General features: G+C 48.6%; 1 protein-coding gene across 1 annotated transcript; it reads left to right on the top strand.

Annotated features, from left to right (window-relative positions):
- The first annotated feature begins 5834 nt into the window (after positions 1-5834).
- On the top strand, positions 5835-23976 carry LOC142270265 (uncharacterized). The gene is made up of 8 exons (XM_075332425.1): positions 5835-5948; positions 8250-8373; positions 8457-8554; positions 8752-8842; positions 16638-16732; positions 17123-17246; positions 17330-17458; positions 20494-23976. The coding sequence occupies exons 1-8, from the start codon at positions 5835-5837 to the stop codon at positions 22290-22292; spliced, it is 2574 nt and encodes an 857-aa protein (XP_075188540.1). The 3' UTR covers positions 22293-23976.
- Positions 23977-24661: the final 685 nt, after the last annotated feature.

Raw genomic sequence — 24661 nt, 5'->3', positions numbered from 1 at the left:
TATATAAAACCCCCATCCTCCCTTGTGATACATACACAGCGGTGTCAGTGTGCACTGTGCGTGGCTAGGTCTGTTAAAGTGTTGCCAAGTGATCACATGCCGAGGAGGAGCTGATAGAGACAAGCGGGGTAGGTGAGTGCGGCTGCTGCCGGCTTCCCCATATTATTACCTCCAATGTGTGTATATGTATGATGTATATATCTATGTATGTCAGTGCAGATGACTGTGTATAGATTTGTCTGTTTATATGTATTTTAGGGAATTTGTCTTCAAATATGTACCGCATATGTGCGTATGCCTGTGCCCACGATCAGGACTCGCTGTGTCCTGGAGGCAGCGCGTCCTGATCTGCGGGGCTGCACGTCTCCTCCGCAGGAGACCACAGCTGCCTGTGCCCACGATCAGGACTCGCTGTGTCCTGGAGGCAGCGGGTCCTGACCTGCGGGGCTGCACGTCTCCTCCGCAGGAGAACGCAGCTGCCTGTGCCCACGATCAGGGTTCAGTGCGCTGCGGTCTCCTGCTGTGTTCTCCCTACGGAGGACGCATGCAACTGCAGCAAACAATTGATATGCTGCAGTCTGGAAAGACGCTCCGCAGGTCAGTGTTTGCTGCAGAAAAAACAAGCACAGTGGGCACGGGGTTTCTAATCCCTCCACTGTGCTTGTACTGTACAATGCGGCGTTTTAGACACAGCAAAAACACGCTACATCCAAAATGCTGCAAATACTGATCGTGGGCACGCAGCCTTATACAATGTGATCAATAGCTCAAAAGGATTGGATGTGGGCATGACAGATTGCAAAATGGGTGTGGTTAGGGGCGTGGCTTAAAATTGTGCGCCGCATACTTTGTCCCTCTTTCTCATCTTTAAATGTTGGGAGGTATGTGTATGTGACCCCTGTTGCGTATGTATGTGACCCCTGTGGCGTATGTATGTGACCCCTTCCTACTGTTATTTCAATCTTTGCTTTATTGAATTCTTTATTGATAAGTTCAGGTGAGGAGAAGATTTGTTGAGCGACTTTAAAATAAAGACGTTTGGACCTGATCGGTCTTGATCACAAGTTGCTGAAAATGTGTGTATGATGTATATGGAGCAGAGCCGCTTGTGTACGATGTGTACAGAGCAGTGCTATGTGTGTATGATGTCTACGTAGCAGAGCAGTGTATGTAACTGTCGCGGGCGGCGGGGCGCTGCGCTCGCTAACGCTCGGGTCCGGCGCTGCTGCTGCTCCTCAGTGGCTCGAGCGGTGGGCCGGATCCGGGGACTCGAGCGGCTCTTCGCCCGTTGAGTGAAAAGGGGAGTTGGTTTGTTTGGGGATTTAGTCCGTGACGCCACCCACCGGTTGTGGTGAAGATGGGCACCACCGCTGCTGGTGACGGGGATCCCGGGAGCGATGGTTTGGAGCAGCTGAGATGTTATTATCCCCCTCCGTGGGTAGGGGTTGGTGGTCCCGGGGCCCGGTGGTGTGACGGGGAGGCAGGGTTGGTGCGGTGCAGGGACAGCACGGCGCGGTGCCGGATGGCACTGGTGTACTCACTCAGCATAGAACGCACAAAGTCTCCGGTAAGCCAAACGGCTGGATGGACGGGTCCCGCAGCCGGCTGCAATGTGGTCGTTGTGCTCTCCCCGGACAGGTGATGGCGGCTGTCTCTCCCTGCACCTTTGTGTACTGTGTTGACTCCAATGGCTTCCCAACGTTAAGTCCGCTCCCCAGTGCATGGATACCGGAGGAGCCCGTTTTTGCCCGCAGGCGCTGGCCCTTGGATCTCTAGCCTTGGCGTGGCTGTATATCCTCACGATGTGAGCGGTTGCCGGGGTTCCGGTCACACTCGGATTTCACTTTTGTCGGTGGCTCCCAGCCTAGTCGGGTCCGATGGCCCTGCCTGTGTGTGCTGGCTTCACTTTGCTCCCCGGTCGGTATCGGCGGACCACCGCCTGACCCCGGTCCTATGGTTCCGCGTTCCTCCACCACTCCTGCAGATGGCCACCACCGTCTGCCAACCTTGCTGTCGGTGCCTGGGCCACTAACCCAGGCACATCAGTGTCTCAGCTCCACTCTCCTTGAACTTCACAACTGAACTCCTCAACTGAGCTGACCTGTTTTCCGCCTCCAGGCCTGTGAACTCCTCGATGGGTGGGGCCAACCGCCTGGCTCCTCTCCACCTGGTGTGGACATCAGACCCTGGAGGGAGGCAACAAGGATTTTGTGTTTGGCTAATGTAACTGTCTGGGGGTGTGGGGTGTGTGTGCTACCTGTGACGTCCTGGCTGTCCAGGGCGCCACATAACGGAGCGGTTGGGTGCATGACGTCTATTTAGTGGAGCCATGAGTACACAACATGTATTAGCAGATACCCTCTTTTACCACTTTATTAATCCCCAAAACACCTATGCATCTCCAAGATGATCCACACGAGGTCCCACGAGGATTCAAGCTCTGCTACATGTAAAGTCACAGCGTGATTATGGCATATGACTGCCCGCTATGAGGTTCAGGCAGAGACTGAGCAGCAATCAGTGATCAGTGGTGACGTCGCTCAGGTTAGCTGTGGCAACAGCTGGAGGTTCCCACGATCCTCCACTTCTGATCGCAGGAAACTTGACCTCAGGTGACGTCAGCGACCTCACCTGAGTTCATTCACCTGTAGGGAGTCGGGGATAGGCCACCCCTGCACAACTGCGGCACACTGAGGGGTTTAGTATATTTTAATTCAATGCATTGTACTGTGTGTGGGTGTGACGCCCTGGACTAGCCAGGTAGTCACATACAGAACACCACACACACCCCCCACCCTAGACAGCTACATCAGTCAACCAAAAACCCTTGTTGCCTCCCTCCAGGGTCTGATGTTCACACCAGGTGGGGCGGAGCCAGGCAGTTGAGGAGTTCACAGGCCTGCAGGCGGGAAAAACAGACAGATCAGTTGTAGAGTTCAAGTGGAGAGGAGTGAAACGTCTGGTGTGCCTGGGTAGTGCCCAGGCACTGAAAGCAAGGTTGGCAGACGGTGGGTGGCCGTCTGCAGGAGTTGATGTAACTCCGCAGAGCCGTAAGGACCGGGGTAGGGCGTCGGTCCGCCGGTACTGAACCGGGGAACGGAGTGAAGCTAAGCACACAGGCAGGGCCATCGGACCTCGACCAGGCTTGGAGCCGCCGTTAATAGTCAAATCCGATTGTGACAGGAACCCCAGGTGTTTCCCAACAACCAAGTCCCGTTAGAAGGCAACCGTCCGCACCGAGAGGATATACAGCCACCCGCCACAGACTAGAGATCCAAGGGCCAGCGCCTGCGGGCAACACGGGCTCCTACGGCACATATACGCCGGGGAGAGGACTTCCGGTGGGCAACCACAGGAGTCAGAACAAACTATCAGGTGCAGGCAAAGACAGCCTCCATCAACCGTCCGAGGAGAGCACAACAACAACACTGCAGCCGGCTGCGGGACCCGTCCATCCAGCCATTTGGTTTACCGTAGACTTTGTGCATTTATTGCTGAGTGAGTACACCAGTGCCATCCGGCACCGCACCGCGCTGTCCCTATAACCCTGCACCTCACCAACCCTCCCCGTCACACCACTGGGCCCCGGGACCACCAACCTCTACCCACGGAGGGGCAAAACAACATCCCAGCTGCTCCCTACCATTGCTCCCGGGATCCCCGTCACCAGCAGCGGTGGTGCCCATCTTCACCACAACCCGTGGGTGGCGTCACGGACTAAATCTCCCAAACAAACCACCCCTTTTCACTCACGGGCGGGGAGCACTACTCGAGTCCCCGGGGCCGGCCCACTGCTTGAGCCATCGAGCAGCAGCAGCCCCGGACCTGAGCGTGGCGAGCCCGTCCCCTCCGCCCGCGACATGGGTCGCCACCAGGTGGCAGTCTGGCCCAAGGATCATACAGTATGCTTGGCACCTGGGTTGGCGGAGAGACGGTTAATAGAGGAGGAGGACAGGATACTATAAATAGGGCGGTTAGAGGGAAAAGGTAGGTGAGTCCCAAAGAAGAAGTAGAAAAGATAAGGCCAACATTGAGACTCAAAAGCGGGCTTTACACACAGCAACATCGCTAACGAGATGTCGTTGGGGTCACTGAATTCATGACGCACATCCGGCCTTGTTATTATTATTATTATTATTTATTTATAGAGCACCATTGATTCCATGGTGCTGTACATGAGAAGGGGGTTACATACAAAATACATGTACAAGTTACAGTAGATAGACTAGTACAGAGGGAAGAGGGCCCTGCCCTTGCGGGCTTACATTCTATAGGATTATGGGGAGGAGACAGTAGGTGGGGTGTAGGTGGGGCAGCAGCTCCGCACGGTGGTGGGGCGGCAGCTCCGCACGGTGGTGGGGGCGGCAGCTCCGCACGGTGGTGGGGCGGCAGCTCCGCACGGTGGTGGGGCGGCAGCTCCGCACGGTGGTGGGGCAGTGAGGTCATTCAAGGTTATAGGCATTTCTGAACAGATGAGTCTTTAGGTTCCGTTTGAAGTTTGCAAGTGTAGTAGATAATCTGACGTGTTGCGTGTCACTTGTTAGTGACGTCGTTGCGTGTGAAACGCAGAAACGACCGTTAACAATCAAAATTACTTACCAAATCGTTGATCGTTGACCAATCGTTCCTATCCCGATTATAGTTGCTGTTGCAGGATGCAGGTTGTTCGTCGTTCCTGCGGCAGCATACATCGCTATGTGTGACACCGCAGGAACGAGGAACAACACCATACCTGCGGCCGCCCACAATGAGGAAGGAAGGAGGTGGGCGAGATGTTCGGGCCCGCTCATCTCCGCCCCTCCGCTTCTATTGGGCGGCCGCTTAGTGACGCCGCTGTGACGCCGAACAAACCGCCCCCTTAGAAAGCAGGCGGTTCGCCGGCCACAGCGACGTCGCTAGGCAGGTAAGTATGTGTGACAGGTGTAAGCGATGTTGTGCGCCACGGGCAGCGATTTGCCCGTGACACACAACCGACGGGGGCGGGTGCTTTCATCAGCGACATCGCTAGTGATGTCGCTGTGTGTAAAAGCCCGCTTAAGAGTCATCCCTGGATTATGGATACGTGGGAGGCCGACAAGTTGGAGAATGGTCTAGTCACGTCCCCTGTGCTTGGGGTATAGTCCGGTGGTTGGGGTGGTGGCCGTCTTCCTGGAAGCGTATTTCCCTACGAAGTCCCTAGTGAGACCGAAGTCAGTGGGCGCCCTTAAACAGAAGGACACACTTGTTATTGACCTAAGCAAGTGACCAAGGAGTTAAAAACACTATAAGCTATTCCTAGTGCAAGCATCCCCTGTGGGAGGGAACGGAAGGCCTAAGAGAGTATATGATCCGGTCAACGCCGGTCAACTGAGGGGCCTAGCGGTATCTTACAGAACCCAGGTGCAAGGAAGACGGTCGGCTAAATTCATTTACGAGATGGAGTCTGGAGGGAACCCCCGTGGGTCTGAATACGGTGACCGTGTAGCCCAGACGTTAACAAATGTTGTGAAGGAAAGAAGTGGAATTGTAATTGAAACGAAGAAAGGAAGTAAAGACAAGTTGATGAATTCAAATGCTATGGCGTCTTGTTTATGTCTTTTGAAAATGACTGAAGTGTGGAGCGGATGAGTTGGGAGTGATCCTGTACGTGATGTGGCAGCGGGGAGGCAGGGGTTAACGAGCAGCTGTGCTGCGTTCGGCTTCCACCTGCAAGCACGACTACTACGGCCTGCCCCGTGCCTCTCACATCTTGGCGTAGTCGGCAGGATAAACTTCCGTGTTTTAACGTGACCTGCTCGGTGAGAATGAAGAAAAAGAGAAAACAAACCCTTGGTGTTGTGTGCGTGAGAACTAAAATGGCGCTGGCCGCTTTGGAAGAGCAGCAAGCCCATCTTGAACGGAGTCACAGCACAATGGCACAAAAGTCTGGCCCACCCCCCGGAGCATTGATGACTGTCGGTCAATCCCAGGTGGGGTGTAGCAAGAAGGAAAATCCACAGCCCCAAAGATGGATCCCGGCAGTACTAAGATGGATCCCGGGACTTTCTAGGCAAAAGAGGAAACAAAACTCTGAGAGGAAAGCTGCCGGAGGAGAGAGCCACGAAAGTCTGGGTGAGAGGAAAGCTGCCCAAAAAGCAGAGTGTCCCAAAGACTGTTGTGAGCAAAAAGCTGAGTGAGATTCCGTCCATTATGGAAAGAAGGCCCAGACCTGGTCCAGCGTGGACGCTGCACTGAATTTGCTTTCCAGGGCTGCGGCTGTCGCCATCTTTTATGTGCGTTTAGGAGTTGGCACAACCCTAATAGGTGAATGAAGTTACCTTGGCTTATCTGTTACCTTACCTGGGAAGACCCTATTCTGCGCTTCTATCCACAGTATTTCCTATGTACACTGTGATGGTCAGGCACAGACTGAGTGAGTCGCGTGATGAATGGTGAATGAACTCAGGTGAGGTCACTAAAGTCACCTGAGGTCAAGTTACCTGCAGTCACAAGTGGAGGACCGTGGGAACCTCCAGCTGTGGCCGTGGTGAGTGACGTCACCATTGATCGCAGCTCAGTCTCTGCCTGAACCTCATAGCGGACAGTCATGTACCATGATCGCGTGCTGTGACTACATGTAGCAGAGCTTGAAGCTTCGTGGGACCTCGTGTGGATTATGTTGAACCTGCACGGGTGTTTTGGGGATTAGTAAAGTGGTAAGAGAGGGTATCCACTACATATATGTTGTGCACACACGGCTCTGCTACATACACATCATGCACACACGGCTCCACTACGTAGACACATGGTACTGGTCCGTACACATTGTACACATGCGGCTCTGCTCCATATACGTCATTAACACATTTTCAGCGACTTGTGATCGAGACCGATCAGGTCCAAATGTTTTTCTTCTAAAGTCGCTTAATAAATCTTCTCCTCACCTGAACTCATCAATAATTAAATTTAGCAAAGATTGAAATGAGTTTGAAGGGGTCACATAAATACGCAACAGGGGTCACATAAATACGCAACAGGGGTCACATACATACGCAACAGAGGTTTACTAAAACCGTCCACTGACACCGCGCCTCATCCAGTGTGTTCATGCCAATATAGGAGTATACTGAGGAGCTGATCATGTGACCCCTGACTCCTCCCCTCCATGTGACATCATCACAGGTCCTGTAAGCACAGAGCAGCCATATATCCGGTGCGCGGCTCTGCAGGTGGAGGTGTGTGGAGGTTCCCCATTACTGGGGCAGGCGGCATTAACCCCTTCAGCTCTGAGACTTTCTTGGTGTTTTTCTCTTCCTGATTTCTATGAGGTTTTTGTTCCTTTTCCTTTGATAGATACAGACGCCCAAACTATGAGAGGCCGGAAGTGAGGAAACCCGTCTGCCCTCAGTCCTAGGCCCCTTCCTGCCCTCGGTTCTCGGCCCCTTCCTGCCCTCGGTCCTCGGCCCCTTCCTGCCCTCGGCCCCTTTCTGCCCTCGGTCCTCGGCCCCTTCCTGCCCTCGGTCCTCGGCCCCTTTCTGCCCTCGGTCCTCGGCCCCTTCCTGCCCTCGGTCCTCGGCCCCTTCCTGCCCTCGGCCCCTTTCTGTCCCCGGTCCTCGGCCCCTTTCTGCCCCCACACAGTATAATGTTCCCCCAGAATGTTCTCATTATATGTTTCCCTTTATTATATCCTGTAATTGTATTATTACAGCGGATTCTTCATGATGTTACATCGCCATCTTCTCCCCATTCAGGTCCCTACAATATCGGATCCTCTCAGTGGAGATCTTCTATAGAAGAGAATTCTCCTGATTGCCCCGTGAAGGATGGATATGGACAGGGACAAGATGGCGGAGAGGATATTACACCTCACCCTAGAGATCCTCTTCCGGCTTACTGGAGAGGTGAGAGATTCTGATGACGTCACATTACATCATTCTTATCTATGGGAATAACAGATGGACAGAACTGGAGAGGTGAGGACTCTGGAAATGTCTGGAGTGAGATTTATTACTGTGTCTCTCCATAACCAGGATTACACAGTAGTGAAGAAGACCTCTAGTGAGCGCTGTCAGGCCCCTGTGTCTGAGGGATGGGGAAGACCCCTGAGCCCAATCACGGGGCCTCCACCTCACCCCCCGATACATGAGGACATCAATGACCAGAAGATCCTAGAACTCACCTACAAGATGATTGAGCTGCTGACTGGAGAGGTGACACTGCTGGGAATGCTGGGACATTATACAGTAACGCTATGAAGGGATCGGGGGTGACGGTATCATTGTATGTGTCAGGTTCCTATAAGGTGTCAGGACGTCACCGTCTATTTCTCCATGGAGGAGTGGGAGTATTTAGAAGGACACAAAGATCTGTACAAGGACGTCATGATGGAGGTTCCCCAGCCCCTCACATCACCAGGTAATAGACAGGACTAAATACACACGGCCTATAATTATCTGTATGTAAGGAATGAATTCAGTCCCTGTATGTGTCTCCTCCAGGTCTATCCAGTAAGAGGACAACACCAGAGAGATGTCCCCGTCCTCTTCTCCCACAGGACTGTAAACAAGAAGACCCCGATGTTCCTCAGGATCATCAGGTAGATGGAGACAAGGGGCCATGAAATCTCCCTATGATGTGTAGACGGTTGTGAAGGTCTTGTGCTCAGTCTTGTTTTATCCTCCAGTATTATATGTGTTATACTTGTGTAATGAGAGCGGTGGAGATGGCAGGATTAGAGCTGATCATAGATGGGACTTCTCCATCTGTCTGTGACTTTTACAATATTTGTTTCAGGGTGAAGATCTGCCCCATATTAATACTACAGAGACATATGTGAGGGGAGATGAGCGGAGTAAAGAGGAGATTCCTACAGATAACCACCCAGGTGAGTAGTGGTCTCTATAAACCGACGAGTAAAAGGATAACAATGTTTTGAACTTTTGACTTTCATTCTCCATATCTCACCATCACCTTGAACGGGAGACGACCTTCATTTTATAAACAATCATCTTGGCTATATCATACATAAATTATTTATTTTTTATTACTATAACGCCATTTATTCCATGGCACTTTACAAGTGACAAAGGTATACATAAAAAACAAGTACAACAATCATGAACATTAAAAAACAGACTGGTACAGGAGGACAGAAGACCTTGCGCGCGAGCGCTCACAGTCTACAGGGAATGGGTGAGAAAACAGTAGGTGAGGGTAGAGCTGGTTGCGCAGTGGTGTACTGGACTGAGGATTATTGTAGGCTTGTCAGAAGAGGTGGGTCTTCAGGTTCCTTTTGAAGCGCTCCATGGTAGGCAAGAGTCTGATATGCTGGGGTACAGCATTCCAGAGTATGAGGGAGGCGCTGGAGAAATCTTGTATGCAATTGTGGGAAAAGGAGATAAGGGGAGTAGAGAAGGAGATCTTGTGCATATCTGAGGTTGTGTGCAGGTAGGTACCCGGAGACTAAAGGCCCCGTCACACTAAGCAACATCGCTAGCAACATCGCTGCTAACGAACAACTTTTGTGACGTTGCTAGCGATGTTGCTGTGTGTGACATCCAGCAACAACCTGGCCCCTGCTGTGAGGTCGTTGGTTGTTGCTGAATGTCCTGGGCCATTTTTTAGTTGTTGCTGTCCCGCTGTGAAGCACAGATCGCTGTGTGTGACAGCGAGACAGCAACAACTAAATGTGCAGGCAGCCGGAGCCGGCTTCTGCGGAGGCTGGTAACCAATGTAAACATCGGGTAACCAAGAAGCCCTGTCCTTGGTTACCCGATATTTACCTTTGATACCAGCCTCAGCCGCTCTCACTGTCAGTGCCGGCTCCTGCTCTGTGCACGTGTAGCTGCAGGACACATCGGGTTAATTAACCCGATGTGTGCTGTAGCCAGGAGAGCAAGGAGCCAGCGCTAAGCATTGTGCGCTGCTCCCTGCTCTGTGCACATTTAGCTGCAGCACACATCGGGTAATTAACCCCATGTGTGCTGTAACTAGGAGAGCAGGGAGCCAGCGCTCAGTGTGCGCTGCTCCCTGCTCTCTGCACGTGTGGCTGGTCACTGGTTGCTGGTGAGCTCACCAGCAACTCGTGTAGTGACGCTCCAGCGATCCCTGCCAGGTCAGGTTGCTGGTGGGATCGCTGGAGCGTCGCAGTGTGACATCTCACCAGCAACCTCCTAGCAACTTACCAGCGATCCCTATCGTTGTTGGGATCGCTGGTAAGTTGCTTAGTGTGACTGGACCTTAAGGCACAGATGTAAGGAGGACACAGGTTGTGAATGGCTTTGTATATCATGGATAGTGTTTTTAACTGGAGTCTTTCGGCAATGGGAAGCCAGTGAAGGGAATGGCAGAGAGGAGAGGCCGGGGCATAACGAGGGGAGAGGTGGATTAATCGGGCCGCAGAGTGTAGGATAGATTAAAGGGGTGCAAGAGTGTTGGAAGGGAGTCTAGAAAGCAGGAGGTTGCAGTAGTCGATGCAGGAGATGATGAGGGCATGCACTAATGTTTTGATGTTTCTTGATTAAGGAAATATTTTTGAGTTATAGTGAGCATGAGGTAAAGAGGGCTTGGATGTGTGGCTTGAAGGATAGAGCTTAGTCGAGGGTTACTCCGAGGCAACAAGCTTGTGAGACTTGAGAGTGAGCAGCCATTAAAGAAGTTGTCCAGTTACCAAAACTGATTTTTTTTTTTTCTGATAAATCTTGCTAATATGTGCCCCTCAACACATCTATTATGTTTTTTCAGCAAAATTACCTTTTATTGTGCACTAGCAGCACATGCTCATTGCTGGCTCCAGCTCTGATGGGGTTAATCTCTCCTCTGACTTCCTGTGTTCAGTTCCTACAAGTCTCAGAACTCTTTGTGGCTCTAGGGCGGTGTCTAGCTTATCTAACACACCCATTGTGTCTAATACACCCACTCTGCTCTCCGACCAAACCCTCCTCCCTGCCTCTTCCCAGTTGATGCCCAGAGAGAAATCACAGATACAGCAGCTCTGCACAGCCAGGGGAAGAAAGTGTGTGTGTGCGTATATACAGTGTGTGTGTGTGTGTGTGTGTGTATGTACAGAAATTATGATTATTAGTCTGCGCAACATGTGAAAAAAATAATTGGGGAAAAAAAAGTGACGGGCGATGAGATTGCTTTTTTCCCTCTTGCCTAGTCTGTGTGTCGTCCGTATCATCCGCAAACCGCATGTGACCGGATCCTGTGGATTAAATGTGCAGTGCATGCAACCGTTATTTTACCGGATCCTTCTGCAGCGGGACACAGAATTTATCGGCCGGCGCTGGAGTCAGCTGACTCCTGATCTCACAGCCCGCACACGCTGCAATGGCTGCAGGTGGGCTCATTCACATGACCGTTCCGTGTGTCCTGGTCAGTTCCTGTTTTTTTGCGGCCCCACAGACAGGACCATCTTTTCAATGTCTTTTGTATAGGATCGGATGGCACACGGTAGCACTTCCATGTGCATCCGATCCTACAAAAAAAAACCACATCGGATGCCGTATGTCCGCTCCGTTATTATGGAACATGTCCTATTCTGTTCCGTAATAATGAACCGTGACTCAATACAAGTCAATGGGTCCGCAAAATTCCCGGAAGCAACACGGAAGCACTTCCATGTGACTTCCGTCGGGTGCCCAGTGCAGTCAGTGTCACGCTCCAGCCCCAGCCACGCGGCTGCCCGCTCAGCAGTGTCAGCAGCGGCCCGCACAGCAGTGTCAGCAGCCGCGGGGATGACCAGCGCTACCGTCAAGAGGTTAGTAATTTCATTACCTACGGTGATGAAGTCCTGCCCTCCTGACGTCAGCGGTCGTCACTGCCTTCTATGCCCGACGTTTGTCACATCACCTCTCGCTGTCGACCCGATACTGTGACTAGTGGTGACGTCACGGGCCGCTTGCGATACTTGGTTTGTGAAGGCGGCGGTCATTGAACTCAGTGACAGCGCTGCTGTCAGGAGTTCAGCAATCATCGCAGGTAATATACCTCGCTAACCTCCTGATAGCAGCACTCGTCATGCCCTGCAGTGACCTGGGCTGACCTATTGATGTTAGCTCAGGTCACTGCACGGCTCTCCCAGCAAATAGGGAACATTCTGTTCTTCATTGACTGGGACATTGACTATGGTATGGATCATCGTGGGACCCCCTTGGATTACACCAGACCTGGATTTGTTTTTCTTTCTAATAAATTGGTGAAAGAGGGAATGTGTTGGGGAGTGTTTTTTCAAATAAAAATGTGTTTGTTGTCTTTTTTTTTTTTATTACTGCCTGGGTTGGTGATGTCAGGTGTCTGATACACGCCTGACATCACCAACTCCAGGGCTTGATGCCAGGTGACATTACACATCTGGTATTAACCCCATATATTACCCCGTTTGCCACCGCACCAGGGCAACGGGATGAGATAGCGCGAAGCACCAGGACTGGCACATTTAATGGATGCGCTAGTTCTGGGGCGGCTGCAGCCTGCTATTTTTAGGCTGGGGAGTGTCCAATAACTGTGAACCTCCCTAGTCTGAGAATACCAGACCACAGCTGTCTGCTTTACCTTGGCTGGTGATCCAATTTTGGGGGACTCCGTGTTTTTTGTTTTAAATTATTTATTTAATTTAAAATAACAGCGTGGGGTGCCCTCTGTTTTGGATTTCCAGCCAAGGTGAAGCTGCCAGCTGTGGTTTGCAGGCTGCAGCCGTTTGCTTTACCCTAGCTGGCTACAAAAGATAGGGGGACCGCATGTCATTTTTATTATTATTTATTTATTTTTTGGCTAAATACAAGGCTAAGCACCCCTTAGTGCCACATGAAAGTCACAAAAGGGTGTCAGCTTAGAATATGCAGGGGGTAAAACATTATATATGTATTTCTTATCTATCTATCTATCCATTCATTCATTCATCCCTCTATCCCTCTGTCTCTATATCTATCTATTCATCTCTATATCTACTCATCTATTTATCTTACTTTCTGTTTCCGTTTTTTGCCGTCCACAAAAAAAACGGAAGGCACGCAGATGTCACACGGATGCCACTAGGATGCATCCATGAAAAAAAGGACCGTTTTTTGTGGCCCGCAAAAACGGAACAGTCATGTGAATGTAGCCTTAACAGCAGTCGCTGCCTGCTGCCGGTCACATGTGACCGTGTGCGGGCTGTGTGTACAGGACTTCAGCTGAGTTCAGATCAGCTGACTCAAGTGTCGACCGATCAGGCTGGGGCCACACGGGGATTACTGCGATCCCCTCGCATTACACTCGGCTCACGCTCAGTACAGCAGAGCTGAGTGTCATGCGTGTGTCCCTGCGACTGAGGTCCGACTCTGCGAGCAGACCTCAGCAGCGGGGACGGACCGGCACTCGAGGGGTGGGCCAGCACTGAGGAGGGGTGGGAGGGATTTTTCTCCCTCTCTCCTCCGTAGTCCACCGATGTACCGCAAGTGCAGTGCGATTTTTCTCTCACCACATACACTTGAATGGGTAAAAGAGAGAGTCTTGCATTACAGTTGTAGCATGCTGCGATTGTTTTCTCGGTCCAATTAGGGCTGAGAAAATAATCGCTCATGTGTGCTGACACACAGGCTAATATTGGTCCGAGTGGTATGCGATGTTTGATCGCACTCCACTCGCACTGTTATTCTCGCCGTGTGGCTTAGACCTTACTTGTTCTATGTCCCCCTGCATCCATCGCAGCGTGTGCAGGCTGGAGTTCAGATCAGCTGACTCCAGTACTGGAGTGAACTCCGCTGACCTCACAGCCCGTACACGCAGCAATGGATGCAGGGGGACACAGAACAAGTAATTGGCAGACACTGCAGTCATCTGATTACTTGGGATGAATTGAGCAGTAAAATGCTCTGGTGCTCGATGGCGAAGCCCATGTCGATTTTTTTTTTTAAAAAAAATTCATTAAAAATAAAAAAAAAAAATAAATCACATTGTTTGTGGGCTCCCGCTGCATTTTCTATTGTTAAGGGTAACCCAAGCAGCTACTGGCTGCTAACCACCGCTGCTTGGTGTTACTTTCACTGGCAATAGAAATCCAGGGAAGCATTTTTTTTTATAAAGGTTTTTGCCTGAAAACTTTTTTAAAAAAATGAAGTGGGCTTCGCCATATTTTTGTATGCTAGCCAGGTACAGCAGGCAGCTACGGGCTGCCCCCAACCCCCAACTTCCTATTTGTACCCGGCTGGGAACAAAAAATATAGAGAATCCCTTTTTTTTTTTAATTTCATGAAATAATTAAAAAAAAAAAAAAATGACATGGGCTTCGCCGAATTTTTGAGTCCAGCCAGGTACAACTAGGCAGCTGGGGATTGGAATCCGCAGTGAAGGGTGCCCAAACTTTATGGGCCCCCCGCTGCGAATTGCAGTCCACAGCCGCCCCAGAAAATGGCGCTTTCATAGAAGCGCCATCTTCTGGCGCTGTATCCAACTCTTCCAGTGGCCCTGGTGGCAGGTGGCACGCTGGGTAATAAGGGGTTAATACCAGCTATGTTTTACCAGCTGGTATAAAGCCCGAGATTCTTAATGTCAGGCCAAGTTTGACCTGGCCATTAAGAATCTCCAATAAAGGGTTTAAAAAAAAAAAAAAGACCACACAGAGAAAAATACTTTATTAGAAATAAATACACAGACACAGTAGGGACTCTATGTTTATTACTCCCTCTCACCCCTCCACGATGGAGAGATTTCTGTACTGACCATGCCAGGAGAGAGCGAGGGAAAAGAGAGAGAGAGCGAGGGGGGGAGGAAAAGAAAGCGAGGGGGGGAGGAAAAGATTGCGAGGGGGGGGAAAGAGAGCGGGGGGGGAGGAAAAGAGAGCAAGGGGGGGAGGAAAAGAGAGCGAGGGGGGGAAAGAGAGCGAGGGGGGGAGAGAGCGAGGGGGGGAAAGAGAGCGAGGGGGGGAAAGAGAGCGAGGGGGGGAAAGAGAGCGAGGGGGGGAAGAGAGCGCGGGGGAAAGAGAGCGCGCGGGGGAAAGAGAGCACGGGGGAAAGAGAGCGTGGGGGGAGGAAAAGAGAGCGAGAAGGGGAGGAAAAGAGAGCGAGGGGGGGAGGAAAAGAGAGCGGGGGAGGAAAAGAGAGCGAGGGGGGGAGGAAAAGAGAGCGAGGGGGGGAGGAAAAGAGAGCGTGGGGGGGGGAGAGAGCGAGGGGGGGAAGAGAGCGAGGAAAAAGAGAGGGGAGAGGAGAGAGGGATAAGAGGGGGGCAGAGAAGAGGGGGAAGAGGGGAGGGGGAGAAGAGTGGGGGGAGAGAAGAGAGTGGGGAAAGAAGGGGGGGGCAGAGGTACCCTGTCACCAACTGTCTCCACTCTGTGACTTGTGGTGCAGGTGACAGAGTGCAGACAGTTGGTCCCATGCAGCAGGACAGGTGGCAGAGCACAGCGGTGACATGCCTGACAGTGTCTTGCTGCGTCCTGTAGTGCTGCTGGGAGGAGCAGATGATCACACTGCCCAACACCGGCCGCTCTCCTGACATCGCAGCAGAGCGGGCGGGTGGAGAGTGTGATCAGATACTTACGTGCAGGGGGGATTCAGCTGAAGAACCCCCCCCCTGTACTGCACACTGGCGCCCTGTGCCTCACCATCTGTAGGACGCTTAGCCTGCTCCACAGTGACGTCCTCCGGCTCCTCCCCTCGATGCTGGGCTGTGATGTGCGGTAGTCACCGCCCACAGCCCTGTCACTCAATCTGAGTGGTGCCAGCCTCCTCTGACGTACCCAACGAGTTTGAGAGCCCGGAAATGCCGGGACGTCAGAGGATGCTGGCGGCCACAGCTCCAGGGGGTCATGTGACAGGCACTGAGCGTGCAGGATAGCGCTGCTCAGTGCCAGAACTGGAAACCGAAGCCAATGGAGAAAACGCCTAGAAAGGTAAGTAGAACTCCTACAGAAAATAAAAAAAATGGTTGAACCACCCCTTTAAGTAAAAATTCAAAGTGAAGTGAATTGGTCAAAAAAGAAAAAAAAATTGCTTTTTTTTTTATTGTTTTTACGCCATTGACGATGTGTTGGAAGTGAGCGGTCAGCGTGATTCTCCGGGTCAGTGTGATTGCGGCAATATCAGATGTCCACATTTCTTATCTCAGTGGTGACTAGAGATGAGCGAACCCGTGGACGTTCGGCTTCTGCTGGTCCAGCTGAACATTTGTAAGATCGGTTCTGGTCTTGGACTTGACCTGAAGTTTATTTGAAGTCACTGATTGGCAGTTCGGGTCTCCGCCCACATGCAGCATTAAACAGATCACTTCCAGGGGAGGGCGGGTTTTTTCAGTTTTATTTCCCCGAAATCCAAACCTGAGCTTTACTATCTTGGAAAAGTCTGAGTTTATACCGAACACCGAACTCCAGGTTCACTCATCTCTTGTAGTGAATAAAAATCAGACTTTTGTAAAAAAAAAAAAAACATGAAAAAATCGGTTTGTGTCTCCATTTTCCGACATCGAAGTTGAGTGAGGACTTGTTTTTTGCTTGATGAGCCGACGTTTTCATTGACACAATTTTAGGTGCAATACTTTTGTGGGTCGGTTTTGCTATTTCATTTCATGTTGAAATTTTGTTTTTCCTACCCAAATGATATCTTTCCTCCATTATTATCTCCATTAATTTTACATATCGGCTCATGTCCTTATCATTTTGGTCCTTATAATATCGGATTCTTTCAGTGGTTTTAATCTGTTTTCAGAAAATTTCCTGTCCAGGATGGATATGGACAGGGACAAGATGGCGGAGAGGATATTACACCTCACCCTAGAGATCCTCTTCCGGCTTACTGGAGAGGTGAGAGATTCTGATGACGTCACATTACATCATTCTTATCTATGGGAATAACAGATGGACAGAACTGGAGAGGTGAGGACTCTGGAAATGTCTGGAGTGAGATTTATTACTGTGTCTCTCCATAACCAGGATTACACAGTAGTGAAGAAGACCTCTAGTGAGCGCTGTCAGGCCCCTGTGTCTGAGGGATGGGGAAGACCCCTGAGCCCAATCACGGGGCCTCCACCTCACCCCCCGATACATGAGGACATCAATGACCAGAAGATCCTAGAACTCACCTACAAGATGATTGAGCTGCTGACTGGAGAGGTGACACTGCTGGGAATGCTGGGACATTATACAGTAACGCTATGAAGGGATCGGGGGTGACGGTATCATTGTATGTGTCAGGTTCCTATAAGGTGTCAGGACGTCACCGTCTATTTCTCCATGGAGGAGTGGGAGTATTTAGAAGGACACAAAGATCTGTACAAGGACGTCATGATGGAGGATTCCCAGCCCCTCACATCACCAGGTAATAGACAGGACTAAATACACACGGCCTATAATTATCTGTATGTAAGGAATGAATTCAGTCCCTGTATGTGTCTCCTCCAGTTCTATCCAGTAAGAGGACAACACCAGAGAGATGTCCCCGTCCTCTTCTCCCACAGGACTGTAAACAAGAAGACCCCGATGTTCCTCAGGATGTGTTTCCTCAGGATGTGTTTCCTCCAGCTCTATCCAGTAAGAGATATCTACTCATGTACTTTCTGCACTAATTTTGTGTTTACATTTTTCGGCTTTCTGCTCTGTTTTTTTTTTCAAATGTATTGTCTTTCCTTCTGTTTGTTTCTAGTGCCTTCTCTATGTTGTTATGATGGCAACTCAAAGACCTGAAGAGGGTTCATAAATACCGTTTACCTGAAAATTAAACATAGTCCAAATATAACACTTAGCACAATTTTATGGGATTTTTGAAGAATGCTTGAAATATAAGCCCTACTCCATAAATAAGCCCTAGTTACAGTCAGGGCCAGCGTTGGGAGGAGTCAAACTGCGCAAATTCTCAAGACCCCACTCTCTTAAAGACCCCATCAGTTGTAGTGTGAGGTTGATTGTTTAAGGACCTTTGATGGCTTCAAAGTCATGTGACATGATGTAACCAAAGGTCTCTTAATTGCAGGAGTCTAAAAGAACTGAACAGAGGACAGGCTGGCATTCAGGACTGGCATTAGGGGTAAGGGAGAGCAAACTGGGCAATTGCTCAGGGCCCCCTTTCTCCCAGGGGCCCCAGTGTTTATATACCAATTATAGGACTGCTTAAGGACCATTTTGACATCACGTCATGTGACCAAACGTCTCAATTGGAGGAGTCTAAAGCTGAAGAGGAGACAGGCTGGTGTGTGTGTGGTCACGACAATTTTAACCAGCTTTGCCAAAATGAGCAGAGCTTGGCCAGGTCTTGATGAATTTGAACCCTAATGTTTATCTGTACAGGCTGCAAGACCCTGCTACCTGCTTTGGTTACAAAGCCTAAAGATAGGCCATCAGCGTTACAGTCCCAGACAACCCAGTTGAATTTTCAGCATCTGTCTTTATTTTATTTTCGTCTTCAAAAAAACCTCTTTGAAATTGTCTATGTTGTGGATCAATGTTTCAAGGAGATGTTTGCAGGTTTTGCCAACTGTCATGGCAGCCTCAGGATCTGTTGAAATGATAGACTCTGGTACTTTGCATGTTAATTTCTCTGCAGCCTGTGAGCAGAGCAGGGAGACGCAGGCTTCGAACCACAGGCTTGGGCAGGCTAGTAAGAGTTATTCTCTGCTGGGCTGCTTGTTAATGTCTGTGATCACATGCTGTAGAGGAGAAAGTATTGTTTGCCCCTGTTCTGTATATGCTGGCTGGACTATTTCATTAATGGCATCTATATTACTGATCTGGTGAGGTGTTGTGATCCATGTTTATGGGTGTTTTTTGTGCATTATACTGTTAGCTGTTGTGGTGTTGTGTCGCCCGGGGACAAGGGGTACTCAGATCCGGGCCACGGGGTCACTTCTGTGGGTATCACGGTGGCGTGACCCGGTCTGTGATCCCAGGCTCCACAGTAAGAAGGGGATTAGGTAAGGGAGATTGTCCGTGACGCCACCCGTGGTGTGCGGTGAGGTAACGGAGCATCGCCACTGCCGGTTAATGGATCCCGGGGATGGTGGTGGGCAGCAAGGTGGTGATTTCCCTCCACGGGTAGGGTGTTGGTGTCCCGGGACCCCGGTGAGGTGGTGCAGGGTGGAAATGGAGACGGTCTGAGTGCTGTGCGTCCGGTTGGACCGGGGAATGTTGTTACTCACAGTTCGCTTTGCAAGGAAATTCACACAGAGTCAGGAATTAACCAGAAACTGCCGGAGTCCGCAGCCTTCGGTACGGAGGGTGTTAGTGTCCCACACACGGTGCAGCAGCCCCTGTTCTTTCCCTGCAGCCAGGTGCCTCTCTCTCCACTCTCTTTCTCTTTCCTCCTCAGCCGGGAATGGGGAGTCTGCTCCCCTGCAGTGATCCAGGATCTCCTTCCACACCAGCGGGCCACTACCCTGCCCCAGTCACAGAGTTCCTTCCTCACTACCAGCCTGTCCCGGCCCTTTTGGAGCACGCTTCAGTAGCAGCCCGGGAGCTACAACTCCGGGCTCCTCTCCTGTCTCTCTCTCCACACACTCTGCTCCAGCCCCTCCCCTCCTGCTCTGTTTTCCTCTTACACTGGGGGAGGTGGTTTGTCCTGCTGCACTGGTGTGGGATAAGGTTACCAAGGAGGATTAACTCTTTCTGTGACAACCTGGCTTTGCCAGGGCGTCACAGTGTTAACCCTTGTCATTTTTGTTGGTGCCATCCTGCTCTTTCTTTTCTCCTTAGCCTCTCACTCTTTATTTTTGTGAGTTTGCAATGTGTCCCATCTATCTTTATCTGTATTTCCATCATAATCCTGCCCCTTCCTTCCCTAGGGGATCACAGATTAGATCTAGTCAGGAGACTAGTAATGCACGAGACTCCGGCATCTCCATCTTCAGGGGTAATCCAGAGGTTAGGAATAGCTTAGGGTCCCCCAGTGTGAGGGACAGTATAGGAGCCCCCTATCCCTCATTATCCTGCAGTCACATTGTGACAATCAATCAGATTATTTACTGTAGCACATTCCAGAGAACTGGTGCTAGGAATGGGACAGCCGAATTAGCAAAGATGTAACGCTTCAGGCTGCTTTACACACGATATCGCTAGCGATCTCGTTAGCGATGTGACACGCCCAGATCATTGGTACGATTTGCCGAGATCGCTCATAGGTCATTTTGTAGCGGTCACATGTACCCATCTCACATACGACGCTACATCGTTCAGCGAGATATTGTTTGACCAAGGCGGTCATGTGGATGTTGTTCGTCGTTGGCAGGGTGTCAAACGTAGCAATATGTCTGCTGCATTCCAAACGACGAACAATATTTTGAAACTGAACATCATCATGATTTTCGCTATTTTTAAGATCATTCGGAGTCGCACGTAGGTGTCACATGCAACATGTCGACGTCAACGACGACAGAAGTGCGTCATGAAAACCATGACCCCGACGACATATCGTCAGATAATTCGTAGCGTGTAAAGGGGCCTTTAGATCTCGATATTGGACAACAGATTCAGAATAATTTTTTCCCTAATTTAATTTCTGATGTTATGCTTTAAAAGAATAAATGTACTTTCAAGATAATATAATTAAAAATTAATAACTTTGTGTTTATTTTTAGCAGATGACTGTATTGGGAGTTCAGATGGAAATCTAATATCTTCAGAATTTATAACAGATGATGAAAGTATCCAACATGATACATATGAAGAGCATGCTGTTGTCCCAGATATAAATCCAGTCCTTCCTCGGAAAGCTCTATCATCTGAGATTTTCAAACAAGCCCAAAATTCCCATTTATCACAGAATTGTAAGCAGAATAAAAGTTACAGAAGTGATGTGGAATATGAAACGGATGAAACGGTTCCTACAAGGGAGAAGACATTTTCATGTTTAAAATGTAGGAAATGTTTTGCCAGGAAATTACATCTTGTTGACCATCAAAAATATCACACTGGGAAGAAGCCATTTTCATGTCAAGAATGTGGGAAATGTTTTATTCATAAATCATATCTTTTTAAACACCAAAGATCTCACACAGGGGAGAAGCCATTTTTAAGCCCAGAATGTGAACAATGTTTTATTCCAAGAATAAACCTTGCTAACGATCAAAAAATTAACTCTAGGGAGAACCCATTTTCATGCTCAGAGTGTGGGAAATGTTTTAATCAGAAATCATGCCTTGTCAGACATCAGAAAATTCACACAGGGGAGAAGCCATTTTCATGTTCAGAATGTGAAAAATGTTTTAGTCAGATGTCACATCTTGTTACACATCATAAAATTCACACAGGGGACAAGCCATTTTCATGTTCAGAGTGTGGGAAACGTTTTATTGCGAAATCAGAGCTTGTTATACATCAAAGATCTCACACAGGGGAGAAGCCTTTTTCATGTTCAGAATGTGGGAAATGTTTTATTTCAAAATCAGATCTTGTTATGCATCAAAGATCTCACACAGGGGAGAAGCCATTTTCATGTTCAGAGTGTGGGAAATGTTTTATTCAGAAATCATGCCTTGTCAGACATCAGAAAATTCACACAGGGGAGAAGCCATTTTCATGTTCAGAATGTGGAAAATGTTTTTTTCAGAAATCATGCCTTGTTAGACATCAGAAACTTCACACAGGGGAGAAACCATTTTCATGTTCAGAGTGTGGGAAATGTTTTATTCGGAAATCAAAACTTGTTGAGCATCAACGATCTCACACAGGAGATAAGCCACTTTCATGTTCAGAATGTGGAAAATGTTTTATCCAGAAATCAGCTTTTGTTAATCATCAAAGATCGCACACAGGGGAGAAGCCATTTTCATGTTCAGAATGTGAAAAATGTTTTAGTCAGATGTCACATCTTGTTAGACATCATAAAATTCACACAGGGGACAAGCCATTTTCATGTTCAGAGTGTGGGAAACGTTTTATTGCGAAATCAGAGCTTGTTATACATCAAAGATCTCACACAGGGGAGAAGCCATTTTCATGTTCAGAATGTGGGAAATGTTTTATTTCAAAATCAGATCTTGTTATGCATCAAAGATCTCACACAGGGGAGAAGCCATATTCATGTTCAGAATGTGGGCAATGTTTTACTAGTAAATCACATCTTGTTAGACATCATAAAATTCACACAGGGGAGAAGCCATTTTCATGTTCAGAATGTGGGAATTGTTTTATTAAGAAATCAGATCTTGTTGTGCATCAAAGGTCTCACACAGGGGAGAAGCCATTTTCATGTTCAGAATGTGGGAAATGTTATATTCAGAAAGCACATCTTGTTAGGCATGAAAGATCTCACACAGGGGAGAAGCCATTTTCATGTTCAGAATGTGGGCAATGTTTTACTAGTAAATCAGGTCTTGTTAAACATGTGAAGAAGCCGCACAGGGAAGGGAACCTTTTTCATGTTGTGAATAATTGAAATATTTAACTGGTAAATCAAGTCTTGCCGACCATCAGAAAACCAACAGAGCGGAGCAGCCATTCTTGCTTTCAGAATTTGCCAAATGTTTTTAAGAGTAATCAGATCCTGTTGTCCGATCAGTCACACAGGAGAAGCCATCATGATGTATTATAATTCAAAGGGTTTTATAAGAAAAGTTGGATACAATTGCTCAAGTAAGAATTTGTGAGGAAAAACACCATTTTATTTCTTTTTAAACTTATTGTATTTTTTGGACCATAAGACACACCTAGGTTTTGAAGGAGGAATATAGAAAAAAAGATTGACACAAAAAATGTGGTCATCGCGCACTGTTATGGGGGGGATCTGCTGACACTGTTACTGGGATAAAATCCCCCAATTCTGTACTGATATCACCCATCCTGGGCCCCTTCCAGGTACTGTTGATGTGTCTCTCATCCTTGTGTATATTGTATATCCATCCTGGTATAAATGTTTCCCATCTTTATCCCATCCTGGTATATATAATCCCCATCCTGGTATATATGGTTCTTGTCCTAGTATATATGTCCCCATTCTTGTATATATAGCCCTCATCTTGGGCCCATTCTGGTATATCTTTCCCCATCACACTGCACACATAAGAAAAGAAATTATTATACTCCCCATCCCTCTGCTCTTCCGGTGCACGGTGTTCTTTTCTGATGCTGGCAAGTGACTTCACCATGTAAGTGGAGAAGCGCATGACATTACTGCAATGTGCCCCCAGTTACACGCAGACGTAAGTGTTAGAGAATAGTCAGCCATAATGTGCTGAGCAGCCATGTTGTATCTAACAGCCATCTTGGGAAGACTTGAGCAAACTAACTTTGCAGCTAATGAGCTGCACTGGCTAGAGTTCTCCCCCCAGAGAGGAGATAGAGATGACATCAGTGTAATTAGCAAGTATAAGAAAAGGTCCAAAAAAGGTTAAATCGAATAGAAGAATACAATTGCGTCAGTTGATAGATGGTGATGTGTCGTCATGAATAGCAGGTGTATTGAATTGATAAAGAAATTAAGTTGTCAATAGAGTTGTCAGTGTGTGAAGAGTTATGTGAAGTAGAGGCGCCTTCAGGGATCAGAAATGTCAGCAATGACGACATGGCTGAACTAGAGAAAAGTATCATGGAGGCCCATAGGAATACAATAAGTGTTTACCACAATGCTCGTAAATAATGTCATGATGTATCATTATATTCTTTGTTCTCCAACGTATACGCCTTTCTCTGCAGTATGAGCTTTCCTTTGTCTAACATGTATAAAATCCCCACACGCCTTTCGGGGGACACTTCTTCATCTGTTGCTAATTCTGCTGTTCTGCCAGACACCTGCGTGTGTCATCCTGCCGCATAACCTGTCTTATCTGCTCTGTTGCTATGTCAGAATAAACAGTCTTTGCTTGGAACGGATTGTCTACAACGTCTTCTTAGCTCTCAAGGTCTACGGACATTTTCTTTCAGTAAGCTGCCAGAATATTCACTGCTCCCCACAGCCGGGATTATGGGTTTGGGGAGCAGTGAATATTCAATGTCTAATAGTAGACACACGTGATCGCCCAGTCATAGCAGTAATCGGGCGGCTTAGTAATCATGTGTACCCGATATTAAAGAGAATGAATATTCGCTGCTCCCCATGCTAATAATACCGCTTACTTCTTGGTTGGGGCTGGCTTCATTGCCTAGAGGTGGGCGGGATTATGGTGTGGGGAGCAGTGAATATTCATTTTCTTTTTTAGTTGGCACACTGTTAGCCTTTTTGAGAGCCTTTAGGAACATTTGTGAAAGGTTTTGATACTGGATTATATTTAGATAATTCACTAATCTCAGGTTGCCCACTGCTTTATTTACTAAAAAGCGCAGCCCCAGATTGGAGATAGGAACTCTGAAGTATATCACATTGTATATAATTGCTTTTCAAATCTTGTTGTTTTGTTAATAAATGCTTGTAAATATATATTCTTCATGCCTAGCTTTCTCTATTGTCTAGATGTGATGATTTCGCCTCAGAACCTCTGGAGTTGGCGCAGACCTGTAGACATTTCACACCAAAATAGTGAGGGGAGAATTGAATCACACTGTGCATCCTAGAGATGTGGAAGTTGTTAAGACGCTCTGGTCACAAATTATCAATGTTTTTATGCCAAAAAAAACTGTCACAAAAATTTGGAAAGTTGTGCCAAGATTTGGCATTTTTACTCTAAAACTGGCAGAGCTTAGGTGGGACGGGGGCGTGACAGCACAGCTCCTTTAATTCATGACGAGCTGTGGTGTTCCCTATGCCAGAAATCTCACTCCAGTGTCTGATGGGAGTAATATTTCTAGCATGGCACAAGGAGGCACATGCCA

This window comes from Anomaloglossus baeobatrachus, unplaced genomic scaffold (genome assembly GCF_048569485.1).
Source record: "Anomaloglossus baeobatrachus isolate aAnoBae1 unplaced genomic scaffold, aAnoBae1.hap1 Scaffold_326, whole genome shotgun sequence".
NCBI lineage: Eukaryota > Metazoa > Chordata > Amphibia > Anura > Aromobatidae > Anomaloglossus > Anomaloglossus baeobatrachus.
Note: the sequence above shows the minus strand (reverse complement) of the source record. Positions and strands in the feature narration are given on the sequence as shown.

What these genes read in the sequence shown, in the direction of transcription:
- LOC142270265 (XM_075332425.1), top strand. Translation starts at nt 5,835, where the DNA reads ATGGCGCTGGCCGCTTTGGAAGAGCAGCAAGCCCATCTTGAACGGAGT. An exon ending in TCCTACAGATAACCACCCAG is followed by an intron (nt 8,843 to 16,637) that starts GTGAGTAGTGGT and finishes ATCTGTTTTCAG; the next exon opens with AAAATTTCCTGTCCAGGATG. An exon ending in CCAGCCCCTCACATCACCAG is followed by an intron (nt 17,247 to 17,329) that starts GTAATAGACAGG and finishes TGTCTCCTCCAG; the next exon opens with TTCTATCCAGTAAGAGGACA.